At 38.0% G+C, this 20,262-nt stretch overlaps 3 protein-coding genes across 3 annotated transcripts; 1 reads left to right on the top strand and 2 right to left on the bottom strand.

Moving 5' to 3' along the window:
• Positions 1–840: 840 nt before the first annotated feature.
• LOC146321695 (uncharacterized) lies at positions 841–7,827 on the bottom strand. Its single transcript, XM_084726953.1, has 7 exons — positions 7,782–7,827; positions 5,380–5,574; positions 5,177–5,293; positions 3,953–4,009; positions 3,150–3,365; positions 1,878–2,000; positions 841–1,324 (listed from the first exon to the last, which is right to left on the bottom strand). Exons 2-7 carry the CDS (start codon positions 5,554–5,556, stop codon positions 1,268–1,270), a joined length of 747 nt encoding a protein of 248 aa, XP_084583079.1. The 5' UTR covers positions 5,557–5,574; positions 7,782–7,827; the 3' UTR covers positions 841–1,267.
• Positions 7,828–9,439: 1,612 nt separating this feature from the next.
• LOC146321694 (uncharacterized) lies at positions 9,440–11,600 on the bottom strand. Its single transcript, XM_084725726.1, has 3 exons — positions 11,517–11,600; positions 11,293–11,357; positions 9,440–10,538 (listed from the first exon to the last, which is right to left on the bottom strand). Exons 2-3 carry the CDS (start codon positions 11,334–11,336, stop codon positions 9,692–9,694), a joined length of 891 nt encoding a protein of 296 aa, XP_084581852.1. The 5' UTR covers positions 11,337–11,357; positions 11,517–11,600; the 3' UTR covers positions 9,440–9,691.
• Positions 11,601–13,015: 1,415 nt separating this feature from the next.
• ubqln4 (ubiquilin 4) lies at positions 13,016–19,717 on the top strand. The gene is made up of 7 exons (XM_084726952.1): positions 13,016–13,201; positions 15,139–15,290; positions 15,378–15,517; positions 16,333–16,595; positions 18,150–18,265; positions 18,525–18,675; positions 18,951–19,717. The coding sequence occupies exons 1-7, from the start codon at positions 13,055–13,057 to the stop codon at positions 19,089–19,091; spliced, it is 1,110 nt and encodes a 369-aa protein (XP_084583078.1). The 5' UTR covers positions 13,016–13,054; the 3' UTR covers positions 19,092–19,717.
• The last annotated feature ends 545 nt before the right edge of the window (positions 19,718–20,262 follow it).

Below are 20,262 nucleotides of genomic sequence, written 5' to 3'. Positions count from 1 at the left end.
AATTTTTATAATATATATGTTCACGCGCGACGCGGTGATTTTCTTTGAGCTACAGGCTTTAAACGCAGCTGCACGTTGGCTCTCATCAGACGTGATAAATAGTTTTATTTCATTCTCACTTCTGTTAGACACAAAGTCACAGAGCAGCATGTGTCTGTAAGCAGGACACAGACAGACAGACCGCAGCACAGCTGACATTAGACAGACAGAGGGAACAGATCACCTGATACTGTTCACTCTCAGGATGTTATTTTGTCTTCAGTTCTGCTTCTTCCTCTCATCAAAGTTGTAGAAACGACATGGAGGGGAAGCGAAGCACTTGCGTAGCTCATAACTTGCGTAGTGTGTGTATTGGGTAGATCGGCTGTGATTATCTGTTACATTAAGTGTTACACCTGTAGTTTCACCTGAAATATCACTGGCTGCTGCTGTTGATGTACAGCTTTCTGTGTTTTGGCTTTTTTGAAAACTGTGGATGTCCATACTGCAGGATAAGCGCAAGTGAGAATCAGAGAGACACTGAAAGAAATCACGTATAATTTTCAAAACGTAAAAGATACAGGGCTTCTGAGGCTTGAGCCTCAGTAGTCACCCCCTAAATCCGCCTCTGACTCTGACCCAAGTGGGAAGTGAAAGTCAGGATATAATGACCCTGCAGCAAACAGCAAACTTAGCTGTTTTTCAACTCGTTTTTCTAATACTTATGAACGCTAATTTTCATTCAGATCTGTATGGATGCTTAATAATAAACTGAACCTTCATATCATATATTAATTTTTACTATTTTAAGCCAGGTTTTCAGTGTCTGTAACAGCTGGAGTATCACATAGCATGAGACAAACTTGATCAGCAATAAATGGCTTCAATGGATGAGTTCTTTACAACTTTACAAATTAAACATAAAATAAAGACTCACGTTTTTGCTTCACCTAGACAAGAAGCTCCAATTGATAAAACTTGTCTGACTGCACATTTGTTGCACAGTTATTGTTGGAAAAGTGGGAAGAGAAGAGAGAACTAGTATCAACAATCCTGTTCCCAGAAGTTCCTCCCCCGATCATGACGGAACATAAGAAACTTAACCCTTTACTCATCATTCAAACACGAAGATAATTGTGTGAATACTCATAACCAGAAGTTTAGAGATCATGAGTCATGAGTTCAAGCACAACCCCACTTTATTTTTTCATCATATTTTTTTGAACAAATGCATAGGATTTCAACTCATGATAGCACTGCAGAGAGCATTTATTTTATTTTATTTATTTTATGCTGTGATAGTGGTGACCTCCTTCAGCAGGGGCAGTTTGTGGTCATCAGTTCCCTGGAGAGAAAAAACACACAAACAATAAAGCTGACAGGCCAAGAGTTATGCCTCAGGGAAAAAGTTCAGGTTCATGTTTGGGAAACACTCAGAGACAGAGCATAGCTTCATCAAACAAAAAAAGACAGGAATAACAACTTGCAGCAGCATGTAAATACAGCATAAAGTCAGACGCAGGCTATCTGAGAGACAGGGGTGAAAAAAAATAAGAAGGGCACCAGCTGTATGCGGTGGGGCATCAATGTGCTATGTGTCCACTGCAAGAGCATCCTAGAGCACACTTTACTGTGTACACAAAATATCAGGGAAAACTGACAATACAGTGTAACTCAATACAACAGATGGGTAAAGGAATTTTTAATTGCGGCTGAATTTGAGGAGGCCCAAAAAGCATCACTAATAAAAACACAGGAGTTCATGAACTGCAGTTTTGGCACAGGAAATAACAAATACTTCTTCATTTTTTCAGGGAATTAATGGAGGTGAACAACTCAGTCAGCCATCCTGGATAAATAAAGTTTTAACAGGAAAGGACATATTTCACATGCTGCACCTTGTTTACTTCCATTTTAGCCCTCGTCAGAGACTTGATGCCCAAAACAGCAGAGGTGATGACGACGCAAAGCTCCAGGATCGACATGATGATCAGCACCAAAGAGATGCTTTGCAGAAGAACCTGGTGGTACACAAGAACCAGTGAAAATTTTTACCACTTATGTACGCAGTTTTATTAATGATAACTAAACTAATATTCATTAAGACTGTTTTTTTCCGATTTGGCATTCATAACTATCAGGCTTTAGAGGAAAATGTGCCAAGCCATAGCCATAGGATATGACATATTACACACAGTTTAGTTGATGAAAAAGTAAAACATTTGTTGTTATTCAGTGTATAAGCTGCACATTTTTACAGTTGGAGAATGTAAGAATCACTTTATGCCTAAAAAATGAAAAAGAAAAATGCTAAAAAAATAACTGCTAGTTTCCATCTCAATTTTTTTTTTTTGGTCAAATCCATGAGGAGGGACTGGAGAGGTGCAAAAGAGCCACATGAGGCTCTGGAGCTGCAGGTTGCAGACCCCCAGTTTAGACTAACATAATCTACCCATAGCTCATAGTAGTGTGCTGCTGTCCTGATTCCTTACTGTTTAGTCATCTGTCATCAAACATTAAGTTTTAAATAAATATTTCCTGACTTATGATCTGTCACTATGCCGGTAAACATAAACCACTACTCCACTCTGAGTTCCACTTATATCCAAAGTTAAGCAGCAGAAATCACTTTTGCACTCCATTACTTTCCACACATGGTCCTCTGACGGTGATTTGTCTCAGGCTTAGTAAATATCACAGTTGCGTAATCCTGGAATTTCCCTAGTACTGGTATCAACCACTACATTTCCAGTATTGTGACATCTCTATGTTTCACCTCTAGAAGCACTACGCATCTTATTATGGTTGTGAGTCCCTATACATACATACATATGTGTACATATGTGTTGCTCATCAATGGACACTTGCTTGAGAGATTTTTAAATGTTTGAGTGACGTAAATTTGACACTTTGATGTCTTTTATTTCCTTGTAGTTTTCTGTGCCTGCTGACAAAAAAGAGAGTTAAACAAATTTTCAAAAACATCTGTATAATGGTCATTATTTCATTTAACCAGTGTAGTTGCACCTTTCATCTAACCTTTGGGAAGAAAATGAACAAGCATAAACATGTTGAACTATTCTATTGTTGAACTACTGAATATGTTAATGAAATCTGTGAAATACCTAGAGGTCTGAAACATTGTCTGTTGCACCGTTGTCTACACCTACCTCAACCATTGCTTTTCCCTCCAAGCATTTCTCCAGCATGATGTTCTCTTCCACAGACAGAGTCGGAGGCCTTGTTATGAATTGGCCATGCCAGTATATATTATTATAACGGTCGCACAGCCGCAATGCAACGCGTACGAAGTTAAGACGGTAGAGAACGATGGCTGCGATGGCAAAAGCAACTCCAGCCAGGTTTGCGATCACACTTGCAATGACCTGAAGTAAAAAACAATAATCTGTCTTTCAGTATTGTCCAAAGGTTATATCAAAATTGCAAAAGAGCTGCAACAATTACTCGATTATTAAGTCAATCACCAACTATTTTGAGAACTGATTAATTGGTTTAAGTTTTGTAATTGTAATTTCTTGTATTTCTTTATCCCTCTATGAAAGTAAACTGAATATCTTTGGGTTATGGACAAAACATTTCAGGACGTCATTTTGTGCTTTGGAAGACATTGATGACTTGATATTTTCAGACATTTTATGGACCAAACAACTCACAAAAATTCTTTATTAATCATTTCAAATGAGCTATCCCTTTAATATTGCTAATGATTAGTTGAAAAATGTCCATCACGATTCTCTAAAGCCCAAAGTGACATCACCAGATGTTTTGTTTTGTCCAGCCAGCAGTTCAAAACTCAGATCAGTTTAAACCAGGCTGAGAAAACCAATAAATCTGAGATGCTGGAACCGTCAAATGATTGGCATTTTTGTTTGAAAAATGATCTAAATGATTAATCAATTATCAAAATACAATTTAGTTCATTTGAAGCATACTAAGGCCTTTACTGTCTCACCAGGCATGAACTGGGGTACTTCTCAGACAGAATGCTCATGATCCCGAAGGCAGCAAACTAGAGAAAAGAAAACAAAAACCTTATTATTATTATTTTAACTCCTGAATCATAAATTATAATTTTATTTCACAGACAGATGGAACAATATTTGTGAGCACCACCGGTTCTCTTGTACAGATTGATGTTGGTGACTCAACACTGCAGTTTGAGAAATTAATAAGAGACGCTTGTGCAACATGTCCTCTTAACAAAAAACTGATTCTGTTGATTCAGAGGATTTGTTTGACCTTATTACAGTGTTGCTGACTGTAGTTGCTGTGGCTGCTTGGTCATGTTGGTGTTCATGTTTGCTGTCTGCTGCTGTAGTGTAAAATGTTCTCAAATTGTTATAAATTGTTTTTAATGTAAGTTATCCTGGCCTCGACAAAAAAATAACTATTTTATGCATTTTTGTACATTTTTTTGTTTTGATGTTGTGCAGAATATCTAATTTTTTTCTGTAAATTTCCAACTTTGGTGTCATTTTTTTTCTCAGAATAATGACCTCCTCCTTTGGCTCCATAATTTTTTTTTCAGCCTACAGTCGCCCTAATACACCATGATACTTTTCCAGTTTAAAGTGCTTTGAAGTTATGCAGTTGGTGCTTTAAATGATAGAGTAATACTACACTATTTAAACTGTATATTTCTGTATTTTTATCATCAAACCATTCGATTATCTCTGTCTGTTATGATAGCAATCTGTTCACCAAACTGGGTCCATATTAGGTTAATAGGCCATGTATTAATGGTTAATAGGACATTCTTGATTTAATTTACTACCACTACTACTACCACTACGACAAAGGGCAAGAAAGAAACCACTTTATTTGGAGGTAAAACCCAAGTAGTGAGCACACAATGTCAGTAAAAGTTCCTATTTCTATAACTATGGCAAGAATAGTAGGTCAAAGTTGAACCAGGAAGCTGTGATGGATGTCTTGCCCCATCTGACTTCATCACTGGATCTCTGGTAAGCACGGTGTTATTATTACTGATAGCAATGAAAATAAGACCCGAGTTGTAATAAACTGACAGTGACAGTTTATAATAATTAATGTTTGCATAATTAATGAATAAATAATGCAATTTAAATGTACATTACAATATAGTCCTCATATCTCCCAACATAATCGTATGACATTTGTAACTGCATGCTTAAATAACAAATATTAGCATGCTTACCAAAGCACCAAACCAGAAAGGATACCAGTACTCCAGCAACTGCCAAGTGCTGGCATTGTTATTAGCAAGGATGGCCCCAAGGCAGATGTTGATACCCCCGACCATGATCTGTGTAGCCTGTGAATCCAAAAACATCATCAGACACTTTTACAGCTCACTTTCACAAACATCTTTAAAAACAGACAAGATAGTCATGGACTGACCCCGAGTGCCGACTGAGAGGTATCCTGGACCCTCCTCAGCTGCTGAGACACAGAGCAGCACAGTGGGTTGTTGAAAAGTGCCTTCAGGATTTGACACAGAGGAGGCCAGGCGCTTTTAGGGTCAGAGGTCACAGTGACCGTAGTCAGCCCATCGTTCTTGGACATGGTTATTGACATCTCACCCACTTGTGGAGGCTGAAAACAGAAGAATACTACTTATATACTTTCTAAAGCTATGTAAGCAACCCAGCAGGATGAATTTAAGTAGTGACTCATCAGAAAAGAAGAGAAAAACACGCTTATACATACACAGAAATGTTCAGAGCAGTTGCCCTGTTGGTAGTGCACTGGTGACTGATTAACAGACAATAACAATGCTGCCATCGCTAGAGCCATGACGCTAGCATGTAGCCTGGCTAAAAACTTAAAATTGACCAGCTATACATGCTCTTATGCATCAGCACTAGTGTTGTCACGATACTGGAATTTCTAATTTAAATGCAAATATCTTCAAAAATATGGATATTCAGTACCATGGGGAAAATGGTCTTTTAGGTCAAAGCAGAGGTTAGCTTAGCTTTTATCCTGGCTCTCAGGCTGGGTGACCATCTCCAGGTCTGCTACACTTAACCTAAGCTCTTTACTTCCTTTTCCCGCATTAATGAGTGTATTTCTTTCATTTGTCTTATACATATATGTTTCATATTTCACCATCTGCCTAATGTTTGGTGGGGTGTAAGCTAGCTTTAGCCTCAGTCTTTTAGCATTAGCGTTATGTACACAACTGTAAAGTAACGTTACATGTTTAATATACTTTCACATGGTCATTTTTTAAGAATGTGTCAGATGGAAACAGTAAAAAGTCACCTGGAGATGGACTTCTCAGCTGACTCAAGAAGTTTTAGCATTAGTATTAGCTTACATTAGCCAGCTACACTTATGAGAACTACAAGTGAGAGTTAGCCAACAAACTGCAAGATTATGAACAAGAAATGAAAAGCTGCTTACTTCTCTGTGGAATCAAAGACCTTGTGATTCAGCAATTACTCTGAAGTTCGATGTTAAATCTTCCACCGTTGTTTAGAGAAACGAGGGTCACACTCAGGACTAATATCCAACGAGCTTTTTACGTGATCATGTCTTGTACAAAATCACAAAAGACATTTTCAGCCATCTGGCCTTTATCAGTGTGTGTCACCATTATTACTGCAAACAACATCTGTGTTTGAATTTACTGCTTTTACTTTTGATAGCCTACTTAAAGTTCATGTTTCAAACATGCACTGAGTGACGTTTTCAATAGACGACTTTCACTTGCAATAGATTTTTTTGTTTGTTTGTTGAATACTTGCTCAACCACTGTTGACACATCCTTAGATAAGATCTTGTATATCAGCTTTTTATCTTTTAATGCAGTTTCGGTAAATGTTGAATCTAAACAAATGGCCATCATCCAAAAGATTTGAATCTTATCGTTTAGAGCTGTAACTTTCGGTAAGTTGATAAGACTTTCAATAAGAACCTTTCTTTTTTTCAACCTGCTTTTCTCTTCCTCCTTCTGGCAAAAATATCAAATTATTTACGTTTTGAAATACCTACATTCTGCGGTGAATATGACAAAACAAAATGACCCCTAAAGGCTTTAAACACTGAGCATGAAACTGCAATTCACAATGACGATATGGACATCAGCGACTACAAGCTGTAATGTCAGCATAAGACATGTTTTATTGCAACCTGTTGAACAAAGAAAGATTTTTGATTATTTAAAAGAAGGAAAGGAAAGAGGCTGCGGTGTTACACTATTTTATTATTATTATAAATCAACTCTATATGTTGTTCTCTTTTTGGAAATTCCCTCCTTCAAGCGCCTCTTTATCTAAGTTCATTAATGACATGCGTACGTTCTGCAAGGTAACAGTAAATTGAGGTCACAGAGGCCTTTCCAGATCACTAAAAGATAATGTTATGATGAATGACAAATACACTTGTTGAAAAACTAAAGTCTTGGTCCTTTCTCAAGACTCAAGGGGAGCTTTATAACAACCACTTGGGCAACTTAGATTATAGTCTGCGATAATTAATATCATAATTAATCAAAACAATGTCTTTTGGAAAAATGAACACATCTACAAATTTACTGTCTCTCTACTACAAGAAAATCTTGTGACTGATGTGAATCTAACAGAGCAGTTTCAGAATGTTTAAATCATGTTTAAATCATGCTTGAAAGCTCCTAAATAGCTAAATAAGCATTTTGGGGAGAAAAAAACTTGATACCTAAGATAAAACACATTTTTTCCCTCAACCCGATACATAAATATAACATAAACAACATTAAACAACAACATAAATAAATTAACTCTAACATTAATATTACAAGTTGTCTTAAATGATCTCACCTGTTTCAGATGGTTCGTCTGTACAGCAGGGTCAACAGGTTGAGCTTCACCTAAAACTGCGTCTGTCTGGGAATTAATTCTGCAGTTCCTAACATTTGGACGAGGAAGAGGAGGGATTGCCAGTGTGGGACGTCCCCTTCCCCCGAAGCAGAAGCTTAACCCTTATTAATGATGGACGAAACCAATTAAGCAGTTTATTTAATGCCAATAAACAAGAAGTGTCTGCAGATGCATCTGCAGGCAGCCTGGTGGACAGTGTGGATGATGTGGGAAGATATTTGCACTGCTCTTTTGTGAGTTTTGGGAAGGTGGTGAAAAGGTTAGGTTCAAGCCCTGTGCTGTAACTCTTATGCATCCTGCTGTAACCTACATTTCTTCAGTCATACCCCGAAGTATTTTTCTATTATATCAATCAATAAAAAAATCCATCTTAGACAGCATGAGGAAACTGAGGACAATTTATCTTCCTCAGAAACTTGTGATGAACCCCCCCACACACACACACTACATCTTTCACACAACCACAAGAACTGTGAACTGGACCTTGCATTGCTAAATGCATTTCCATTGCTTTGCCAGTCTGGATGATGCCTACATATATTATCTCATTGGTTTTTACGATGCCAATTAAGTATTGAATTGAATTGAATGTTACTGGCCATTGGCTGACCTGCTTTCTAAATATCGGCATCTGCCATAGTATTTCTGATATTTTTAAAAGCAAACTCAAGAACTCTCTTTTTAGTCTCGCCTTTACTTGAACTTTATCTGGTTATTTATCATGTATTTATTGTTTTTTCTTATTATTATTATTGTGTATTTATCTATTTACTTAATTTTTATTAATCTGTTTTTCTAGCTGGTAACTGATTATTATCTTATTTATTTAATATTACTGTCATCTTATTTCTTTGCCTATTTATTGGTTGATTTTTAAGTTATTTTCTATTTTGAGTTTTTGTCCTGCCTCTGTGTTTGGTGTTGGGTGGAGTGAAGCACTTTCCCCTCCGACAGACACCAGAACACTGTTCACCAAAACAAACCAGACACGAGAACAGTTTCTCCCCACAGGCCGACATATATACACATAATAATCCACATCATGTATATCCATTCAGTGAGTAAACTTTTAAGTACAAAACATCCTTTTACTATTTGTCTGTGCTTATCTGCTTTTGTGTGTTTTCTTTTATGTTTTTTTTTTCAGTGCAATCAACCTGCTAGGAACTGCAGAGGACATTAGTCTGTACGCCTAAATCCATAGACATCTATACAAAGACGACGTAACGGCCTTCAGATTGTACAGCAATATTTTCGCCATACTGAACCAGGCGAAACTGGTTTGAGAACAAGTATACATGTTGAATACAGGGGGAGGTGCTATTTTTCTTGTTAAAAAGCACTATAACATTTACATTTCTCAGCTGATCCAATGTGTTATGTTATATCTTGAATACGACTCACTGAAATTATCGCACTTTTTATCCAGAAAAACAGAAGCTGCACCATTTAATTGTATTTGTTCACAAATCAGTCTTGTCGTAGCACTGATGTTCTATGAGAAGGTCATGAATGTATGTATGTCTATGGGTAACATAAAAAAATAATAAAAAGTCATTGAGATGCAAGATCATTGAGTAACACAAACTTCAGATTAATGAGGATGCAACAGAAGGAAATTTATTTTTCTCAGAATTATGGTCAGAACACATTTACTGCCATTGCTTCCAAAATCACACAGTTCAGGATTCAACTAACAAAGACAAAGAGAGTATCAGACTTCAGGTTACATTTTGGATTTACAGATATTTCAGCTACGATACAGCAAAGATTTCATAGTGATCAATCAGACTAAAACCCCCAACCTTGTAAACACACAGTGGGGCACCTTGCACATGATTACTGAACTTCTACCACCAGTTTAAATTGATAACAGTTTGAATGAGGTCAATGCCGGGGAAGTCCATGGCAATGATACCGAAGCATGGTCTGGGCTGATTGGGGTAAAACTGCCTCAGGTATTGATTGAGCCATGGGTTCACCTTTTCAGCTACTCTTTTTGGAGTCAGAAACATTCCCCAGAAGGTACCCAAGCCAGTGCCGCTAGTGTAGGTCAGAACAGCGTTATCGCCTCCACAGGCCTCAGTGGCTTGATTCAGCTGGTGCATTATTCTGTTGTCTTTATCTTTAATGTGGCTAACCTCACTGTTAGTTTTCCCAGCTGTGTCTATGAGAGGGATTCCTAGTGTGAAGGTGCTCCTCTGCAAAAACACTATTTTGCCCCTGACCTGACCCATATTAGGCATCCCGGAGGCCACCCAGACATGTTGGTCATTACCAAGCAGACTTTGCACCATTTGATTGACCGTGCTCTTCTCAAACGACTCTGGTTCCACTCTGATGAGCACGGCCTCCGTCTTGAACTCGGACAGGAAGGCTCGGACAGTGTCGAGGACGTCCTTGAGGGTGCTGTGCTGGTAGCTAATCCCATCCATGACGTAGAGGGTGCTGCCCAGTCCAAACACCTTGAGATCCAGGAAACGAATGCCGGCCCTGAGCTGATCCTTCAGGGACAAGGCCTGGTGTTCGGTCTCTGGGCCGCCGTACCGGGCCATGCTGGCATGGGTGCCAGGGATGGTGAGGAGAGAGAGGGTACGGAAGTTCTCAACGCCCGCCATCCATGGAATATTGTAGGAGCCGGGGAGGATGAGATTTCCGTTGTCGTTGAAGAACAGGTCTTTCCCATGGCACAGAAAACTGATGATTCAGAAAAAGATTTTATGCCCCGAAGTTGTAAAAAGCTGTACTTTGTATTCAATTAGACAAAAGTGGAAGTGATATGTTCTTTTTAGGCAGTAGTCATATCCTAATTAGGCAATATACAGCTATCAGTACACTAACAAAAATGTCACAGCAGGTCTGTACTGTAAACTAAAGTGTATTAATCCACGCTGTTAGACCCTTATTAGTCTTTATAAGAAGGTAATGAAGGACCCATTACAACAGAACTGTACTGTAAACTAAAATGTATTATTTATTTAACCTCATTAGTTGTTATTAGAGGGTAACACTACAACATAACTGTACTATAAACTAAGATGTATTATTTCACACTTATTAGTCTTCACGAGAAGGTAACAGTACAAAATAACTGTACTGCAAACTAAAGTGTTAGACCCATATTAGTCTTTATTGGAAGGTAACTAAGGACACATTACAAGATAACTGTACTGTAAACTGAAGTGTATTATTTCCTACAGTTAGACCCCTATCAGACTTTATTGGAAGAGAATAAGGGACACATAAAATAGAACTGTACTGTAAACTAAAATGTAATGTTTCACCCTACCATCTACTAAAGAACATGTTATCTCTCATTTTTGTCTAATATGATAAAAAGTATGGATTGTTAGGTTTTATCAGTGTACTGTAAAATAAAGTGAGACCAAAGTTGCTGTCTAAAACAATCTATCCTTGCATCTTACTTGTAAATCTTTGATATTATACTTACGTGAGAGACAACAAAATACAGTGGAAAAGCAGACCAGTCTTCATTCTGGCAGAATTTTCAGCAATCTAGCAAAGAATTGTAAATAAGTATGATTTAACACATCAAATTTTGAACCGAAGACATGCATGAATAAAGTATGAATTAAGAATCAAGGTAGGTGAACCCTTGAAAGGTTTTAATTAACATTCTCAGATAAAATTAACCATTTTTTTTTTGTACTATACCTTACAGCCAGGAGGATTTCACAGCAAAGCCACTCCAGCGGTCAGTGTGGACTGTTCAACATCACATTCAGGTCTTATATTGCTTGGTTATCTGAAAAAATCAAGGCGTGGACCACAAATAAGCTATCAGTTCTATGATTCAGTCTGATTGCTCTTGATGTAGGGTAATCACACATGTTTGTACAGTTTGTTTCCAGAGTGTTTGAGAAGGTGGGTCGCTTTATTGGAACAAAAAATTGGGTCAGATTAGATTTAATTTCTAACAGACATTATCTTGAATGTTGACAGCCACACCAATATGATGACAAAATTGTGAAATAAGACTTTCAAGGAGCCAAAAAATGTGTAAGGTTGGTGACATTATTGAACATTTGCCTATAATAACTACACAAATACTGCAATTATTACTCAATTTATCAATTGGTTGATCAAAAGGAAATTATTAGCCAGTTATTATAATAACTAATTAGTGGTCTCAATCATTTTTCAAGCAAAAGTGTCAAACATTTGCTGTCTGCAGCTTCTTAAATAAGAACTGGCTGCTTTTTTTTGTGTGTGTGTTTGACTTTTGGGCTGTTGGACAGCTGTTTTTTTAGATAAATTTTTATCAATCACATTGCACGTCATACATTTTGACTATATAAAAATATAATTCATACACATTAGAGAAATAAATAAAAGTAAAACATACATGCATAAAATATTTTAAAAACATAAATAAATAATAAAAAAATAAATAATTAATAATAATGATAAGAAGAAGAAAAATTGTAATTGTACATATATCCTTTATAGTTTTATGGCCTTTTTATCATTGAAGATTTAGCAGTTTTTATGTACTAGACACATACATGACTTTTCCTTAAATTTTCATCATAGTTAAAGATTGAGAATGTAACATAAATTAACTATACACCATTCAAAATCTTACACAAGATGTCAGTTTTACATTTGATAAAATCTTTCCACAAGTCAATAGAGTACTGACAATGCCAGAAAATATGGGACAGGTTGTGCTATGCAAAAAGAACAATTTATATTTATATCATCCTTAAATTTCTTGAGGAAATGTTTTTCAGAGTAAATTTTCTGTAAAATTTTAAAGGTATTAGTAATAAAGTATTTGTGAGGAAAAGACCAAATGCTGACATTTTATTAAAGGATCAATCATAAAAACAATTGGCAGATTAATCAATAATGAAAATAACATAATAACATAATATCCTTAAAAGGCTTTTCATATAGAAAACAGTGCAGAACTGAGGAATACATACAGAATATTGAAATAGACTAAAAAATATGTTGAAAAGAAAATTAAAATAGAAATTCAACTATACATTTCAGTTCCATTAAATATCAAGTATAATAGAATAAAAAAACGTGTAAGAACAATCTTAAAATAACAAGAGAAGTATTAAATTTTCTCAACAGGGCTTTATCCCAAACTGTAAAGCTGTTGTTTGACTAATGACCGTTGGATGGCAGAAACTCCACAATGAAGCTTCAACTCTGTCAGAGAAGAAGAAGGAGCTGTAAAGATGGCGGAAAACAGCAGCACGAACCAAACCGGAGATGCCAGTGTAGATACAAATGTTGCTCCTGGACCATCTGTGATTGTGGTCACCGTGAAAACCCCCAACGGAAAAGAGGAAATTGAGATTTCAGAGGATTCTTCTGTCGCTCAGGTGCGTTCACTGACATTTTTTTCAACATCTGGCGGCGGAAATCATGCTACGATCAGAAAACGGGTCGTGCATAGAAGGGAACTGTTGATTTACGATACTCTCGCGAGATTTTTATGTATTGTCTGTTGATTGTGCTTGTTGCACAAATTAATTATGTTTCATAATGTGACACCGCCGGTATTATCTAGAGATTTTAGAGACAGAAATTATATTAGGTAGGGATTAAATTATTTTCTTAAAACTGTTACTCTCGCGAGATTTTTCACGGGCCGGGGGTTCCCTTCTAGACACGACCCTTAAAGCCTCCCCCTCGCAAACTGTAATTGAGGGGAAATGTCAAGAAGTGTTGTCTGTGTGTTGTCCATCGGCGAATTGCAATTATTTTCGTGGTGTAAAAGATGTGTGTTGTCTTCCAGCTATAATAAACTGTGTTTCCGTTGCGAAATAGACCTCTGTCATGTAAAAAGTAGGAAAGTTGACGTATCAGTGCCACCGGTTGCGTTTTAAAGGAAACTCTAGATTTGCGAAACTCTCGCGAGATCTGTACGTGATTTTCCTGATTGTACAAAGTAATTCATTTTTATAATATGACTACACTATGGTTACCTCCTGATGGATTCAGGGACAGACAACACTTCGTAAGTGTTAGAAAAAGATCGTGGTTTTAGTTAAAATTACCTCTCTTGCCAGATCTTTCGCAGGTTCCCTTTTAGACACGATTGACACTGGCATAGATGTGGAACAAAAGTTACAAATACATAGTGTTTGTTCAGTTTGTCCTAAAGTGATAAAGACTTTTCATTATCAGTCACTGTTCAGAGTGACAGGTTGCTGATAGGTGACCATATCTCAGTGACAGGGAGGGGTGAAGTTGACCAACAAACCTGAAGTGCTGATAATGATCAGTACATACTTTGAAACTGATATGAAACTATATAGTGACCTATTTACCTTTACACTGTTGACCATCAGTTGCAAAACAGTGGATTTTTGATGATATGGCAAATCATTCAGATCATTTTGGCTGATTGCCTATACTGATACCAACATATGCATGCACATATATTTTTTCTACCTAATTGCACAGAACATCAGGTCTTCCCTGTAGTGGAATTAACACAGACATAAAATACAGTGGTTTTCAAAATGTACACATGCAGTGGGCAAAATAAGAAAACTACTGCTGACAGGTGTTTTCGCTGGTGACTGTTTCCCTTTCTTTTACAAGTTTGCCATCATGATCGCGATAACAGTTTGGCTCTTCCTCACATGGCCAACAGTGAGAAATCATTGCAAATAGTAACTGTGATATCCGTGTCAGTCTTTTGTGTCTCATTAAATCAGTTGTGCCCACAGTACCGTACACCTTATATCTGTAGACAGTACTATGTGAAATCAAAGTTTTTCATGGAGGCGTTTATATTTGTTTTTTGTTGTGTTGTAACATGGTCAACTCAGGTGTGACAGCATTCCCAGCTCTAACTTCTGACGTCTGCGGTTAAAGGAATGCAGAAATACTCGCATTGTGTCCACATAATTAAGGCATCATCATATTTGCAGTACTGTTAATTTCAGGTAGATACAGATATTTAATTGTAAGGCCTTTATCATCTGATCACTAGAGACATGCCAGTATGATCAAGCATCACTAGCATTAACCTATTTGATAGCTCTGACACAAACATGTCCCCTCTGTTTTCCTTTAAGGCAACACAATAGTGCACACTGTAGATGGCAGTCTCATTATAAAATAAATAAAATAATAATAATAGCCCTGCTCTACAAAAAGAGCCATGTGATTACATAATAATGCAAGAAAAAGTTGACAATGTACTTTATTTGTACAAATTTCTAAACAAGTTTGCAACTGCTCAACTTAGCAGTATCTCTCACTGCCTGACTGGTAATGTATCAGTGCTCTTGTCTCATTTGTCCAGTTTAAAGAGGAGGTGTCTAAAAGGTTTGAGGCCAAGCAGGAGCAGCTGGTGCTGATATTTGCTGGAAAGATTCTGAAGGATGGAGACACTTTAAAGCAGCATGGCATCAAAGACGGGTTGACGGTTCATCTTGTTATCAAGTCTGTCCCAAAGTAAGTTCAATTCATGAGATGTATGTTAGTTAAGAGGCGAAGGTCAAACCTCTTTGAAGTCTTATTTGATGGTTGCTCCCTCTAAAGATCAACAGGCGGCGCTACATCTCAGGCCAGTTCCAGTTCTGCAACGCCGCAAAGTAACAGCAGCAGCTCCAACGCCACTGCAGCAGACAGAACAGGAGGTGCAAGGAGTCGGACACCAACTGAACCTGCCCATGCAATGAGTAAGAGTGGAAACATTTTTGTAAATTACTTGCTTTTTGCACATCCCTGATTTTAATCTTTCTGATTCTTATCACATTATGCATTTGCAATTACTCCCCATTCAATCTCAAGTGTGTTGGACCAGTAAAGTCATTGCATTGCCTTGTTAGATAGTAATAATAATGAACCATCTATTTACAGAACTGATGAACCGCCTGAGATGTCTTAAGAAAAATACATTCAATTTCATTTCATCTCCATTTTTCTACATTCAGTCTATGGTCATTACATGTGCATTACAGTACAGATCACAGTGGATCTACAAATTCACAAAACATCTCTAGATTTTGGACCTGAAAACACACACAGTACTCTGCTTCTTCTGATTTGAACAACTTGTTGAAATCTATAAATTCCTTTAGTTTTTCCAGACATTGTCACTCCTGTGTAGTAATGCTGCATCACCACACAAAAAACATCAGGGCTTGTTTTAATACAGAAATCTTTGATGCCTGAAAGTTGTTGGGAAATGCTCTTGCATTCACAAGGTGATATTTGATGAGGGAAGTTACGCTTTTTATTTATATGTCTTAACATGAATGCAGCATTCTTGCAGACTCAATCTATAACTTTCAATTGAATTTCCAAACAGGCCTCTGGCCAGAAACATCATAAATTTAGCAATTCAAAAATACATTTGAGTGACAGCACATATCCACGAGGACCTACAGCAAATTATCATTAAAATGTCTTATCTCAACTATGTGGGCGTTCCCCGTCAACACACACCTGCAAGAAACTAATCTCCGGCTTTACTCCTCCTCCTCCTCCTCAGGTGGACTCGGTGACCTCTCCAGCCTGTTGGGTCTGGGCATGCGTTCATCCAGCCTGATGGAGATGCAGCAGCAGGTACAGAGTCAGCTGATGTCCAACCCACAGATGCTGTCGCAGATCATGGCGAACCCGATGGTCCAGAACATGATGTCCAACCCAGACCTGATGAGACAGATGATGGCAGGCAATCCTCAGATGCAGCAGCTCATGCAGCAGAACCCGGACGTCTCCCGTGTGTTCAGCAACCCTGAGCTCATGAGACAGGTCAGTGCAGAGCTTCGTGTTAGCTTCAAGTTAACCTCAACAGAACACATGTTCATGCAACAATTGAACATCTTGTGTTCGAACTGGCAGTTCTTTAACAGACCAAAGGTTCTACTCTGTGTTCCCCCGCCACCCCGGCAAATCACATACATGCCTGCACTTGATGCAGAGCTTAGCTTGGCCCAATCCATCTAACATGTTGGCGTATCCCTGAAGGATTTTTACATTTATCATCAGAGTGCCTTGGATCATTCCAGACTGCCTTCTGTCAGTTTACACTTTCATCATCAGTAAGTTAGGCAATCAGTGTTTGTTTTATTTTTATCCTTTTTTTTGGCAATGATTAATTGAATAATCGAATATTAAATGAACCACCAGCTATTTTCATTATAGATTAATTGGTGTGAGTCTTTTTTTATGGGGAAAAAAAGTCAAAAATCTGAAGAAGGAGAATATTCGTATTGCAGGTTAATCTAGGATATCTAATTACTTGGCAGATTTTATACACACTACCTGCATCTCCTTCTTCTGTCGGTATCGTGCGTCTGATGTGTTCTGCCAGCCAAGTGTAGCAGAGACAAGAGAAGAGGTCAAGAAATATGTATATGGCCAGCAGAGACATCAGACATTTGATATTTCTTTTACATTTTTACGAAAAAAAATGGTAAAACATATTAGTGTTGGTGGGTGTTTGTATCATTTTTTTTCCTTAAATCATTGAGTCTATGAAATGTCAAAGGTGAAAAGTACCATCCATACCTTCACAGATCCCAAGGTTATGTCTTATTATTAATTTATTATTACTAAAAATACATAAGGAAATTTGCAGCTATATTATCTTTGCTATCTTTACATCACAATTATCACCCAGTCCTTGATGCTGATCTCCTTCCTTGCCTTTACTGTTTCTTCCTGTGTTTATGTCCTTGCATGGCAGTTGCCTGTTTTCACTGACCATTGGATGGGTACAAAAATATTGGTTTCACCTGTTCTTCTTCTGCTTCTTCTGTTTTGACCCCTGTTGTCTGAGACCATTTACTTGCTTACATGCTGGTAACAGAGAGAGTTAAGGTTTCATGATGTTATTTTTGTGTAATTTGGTGACTTAGTGTGTGGCTTAATATTTCTGCACAGAATGAAATACCAAGTGCAACTTTTGGTGCAATGTTTAGGAATATAAAAGAAAATCAACAGTCTAATGGGACATAACAAGCTTGAGAACTGATGCTGATGGCCATCATTGCAGTCAGAAGTTGCTTCTTCTTCTAGCCCTCCTGATCCCACACTGTGTTTGTTATTTGAATCTCTTCCCGTGAGAGTCCATAGAGTTGGCAAGGAACCCAGCCATGATGCAAGCTATGATGTGTAACCGGGACTGGGCGCTTAGTAACCCTGACAGCATCCTCTGGGTTTATGCTGCTCTGTGGAGAATTTATACAGACATCTAAATTGGTATCTTGTGTGCACAAGAAAAAAAAAATAGTAACATCTGTCAGGACTTTGGTGACGCTGTTGAGTCTAGAGATGACTTTTGTCATGTTTGTCTTTGAGCAGCTGCAGAATCCTGAAACTCTATCCATGCTGACCAACCCCAGAGCCATGCAGGCCCTCATGCAGGTCCAACAGGGCCTGCAAACCTTAGAGGCTGAAGTCCCAGGATTCATGTCAAGGTGCCGGATATTTGCTCTAAATAGAATACTTAAACCCTTTGTGATTGTCTTAATCAGAGCGTCTTCAATCACTTAAAGCATGAAAAGAAAGAGAACACAAAAGCTAAGAAAAAGAAATGGTAAACCCAGCTGTTATGAGCATACTGTATGAATTCTGTTTAACAGTGCATGTAATAGTTTTTAATATCATGTTTAAGTTCTACGGGAATCACAACAGTTGTCTGGATTTTTGACGTCAAAATTTCTTTCCCCTCTCTAGATCTCCTGCAGGTCTCACGGTTCTTCCAACCGCAAGGGGCGGCATCCCACCAGAGAACCCTCACCCCGCTGCCATGGCAGCAGGATCCAGCCCCTCTCAGCAGCAGCTCATGCAGCAGATGTTACAGATGTTTGCAGGCGGAGGGCCATCAGTATGTTTCATCTAATTGCCTAAATTTGTCCAGTTTTCTAAAATTAAAGTCAAATTCAAGTTATTGTTAACTAGGCTTGTGTTTTAGTGTATTTTTGTATGTATGTATTTATTTATTTAATAGGCATTGTGCACATGAATAAAAGTTTGTGTAAATATGCAAGAGTTTGCTAGAAGGTTAGTTTAGCTAAAATCAGTAAAGTCCCGAAATCAGAATGTGAAAAAAGGAAAAAGAAAAGCTGTGTCTGACATCATGTGTTGTCTCTTCCCTCACAGCTTCAGACGCCAGAGGTTCGTTTCCAGCAGCAGCTCGACCAGCTCAACGCCATGGGCTTCATCAACCGCGAAGCGAACCTGCAGGCTCTCATCGCTACAGGAGGGGATGTCAACGCCGCCATTGAGAGACTGCTGGCCTAACTCGCTCAGTCCAGTCTGGGGTGGAAGACTGGTGGAGATGAGGACCGGTGTGGGAGATTTTGTGAACACAGTCCTCTATCGAATGCAACCCTGACCAGACACCCAGACAGTCTCGCTGGTAGTCCAAACACTTGTTATCTCAGCAGGTCTGTAAATCTTAGTAGAGATCAACAGGTTTGGAAATCAGAGGTTGTTCCACACAATGTTGATGGTTTCTAACAGAATTGGTCCATGACTACTGCAGTTACTCCTGCAGCTGGGAAGATGACTTCTGACAAATGCTCATTCACTGGAAGTTTACATGATGTTACCAAGAAATTCACTTTTAATAGTTACTTATTTTCACATTATTTAATTTTAACAGATTGTATTTAGGTGGTTACATAAAGAGTTTTGAATCTGGGTGTTGTCGCAGTACGTTGGATGATGGTTATCTGTGCTCTCTGTTTGGAGAATCAGCTTGTTCGTGCGTGTTTATTTCATCCTCTTGCCTGGTTGTCTGATATTTATTTAAGTTATCTCTTCAATTAAGTTTTTTACTCTCATAGGTTCTTTGTATATTTCCCCTCAAAATGTCTCTCTGGACTGTCCTGAATCTTCATGTTATGTCACTGCTGCCTAAATGTTGTGGAAGGAGGAGGAAGTGAAAGTTTTCAGGTTGTTGGACCAAAAGATGTGTGTGTATGATGACGGATGGACAAGGTGACATTATATTATATGAGAGTGAGAGAACAGATACTTTTGGCCATCCCTTTAAAGAGAGTTTGTATTTTTGGAAGTTGGGTATGAGGTACTTATTCATAGTCAATGTATTAGCGACAGTAGATGGCAGTCTGCAGGCAAGCCAAGCTAAGCAATGTGCTGCTGTGGACAGGGTCAGCAACAAAATATGTTTTAGCTACTTTAAATAATCTATAAGTCTATAATAGTTTAAGTGTACATGGTATTTAGATTTTTTTTGGGTCAGATTCAACAAAGTCAGACAATAACACAAACGAACCGCTCGTGGCAGTGGTAGGTCATCAACTCACTTGTTCTTCAAGGTAAAATTACTGTCTTTGTCACAGGTGTCTGGTTTATTTAGAGAGAGTGATACTTTAATTCTATAATGGCAGTTTCCTGGCAGAAAATGCTGTCTGATGGCAAGGTAAGGTGGTGAAAACATGCTAAA

The sequence above is a fragment of the Lutjanus erythropterus genome, chromosome 9, assembly GCF_056507025.1.
Source record: "Lutjanus erythropterus isolate fLutEry1 chromosome 9, fLutEry1.hap2, whole genome shotgun sequence".
Taxonomy (NCBI): Eukaryota; Metazoa; Chordata; class Actinopteri; order Lutjaniformes; family Lutjanidae; genus Lutjanus; species Lutjanus erythropterus.
Note: the sequence above shows the minus strand (reverse complement) of the source record. Positions and strands in the feature narration are given on the sequence as shown.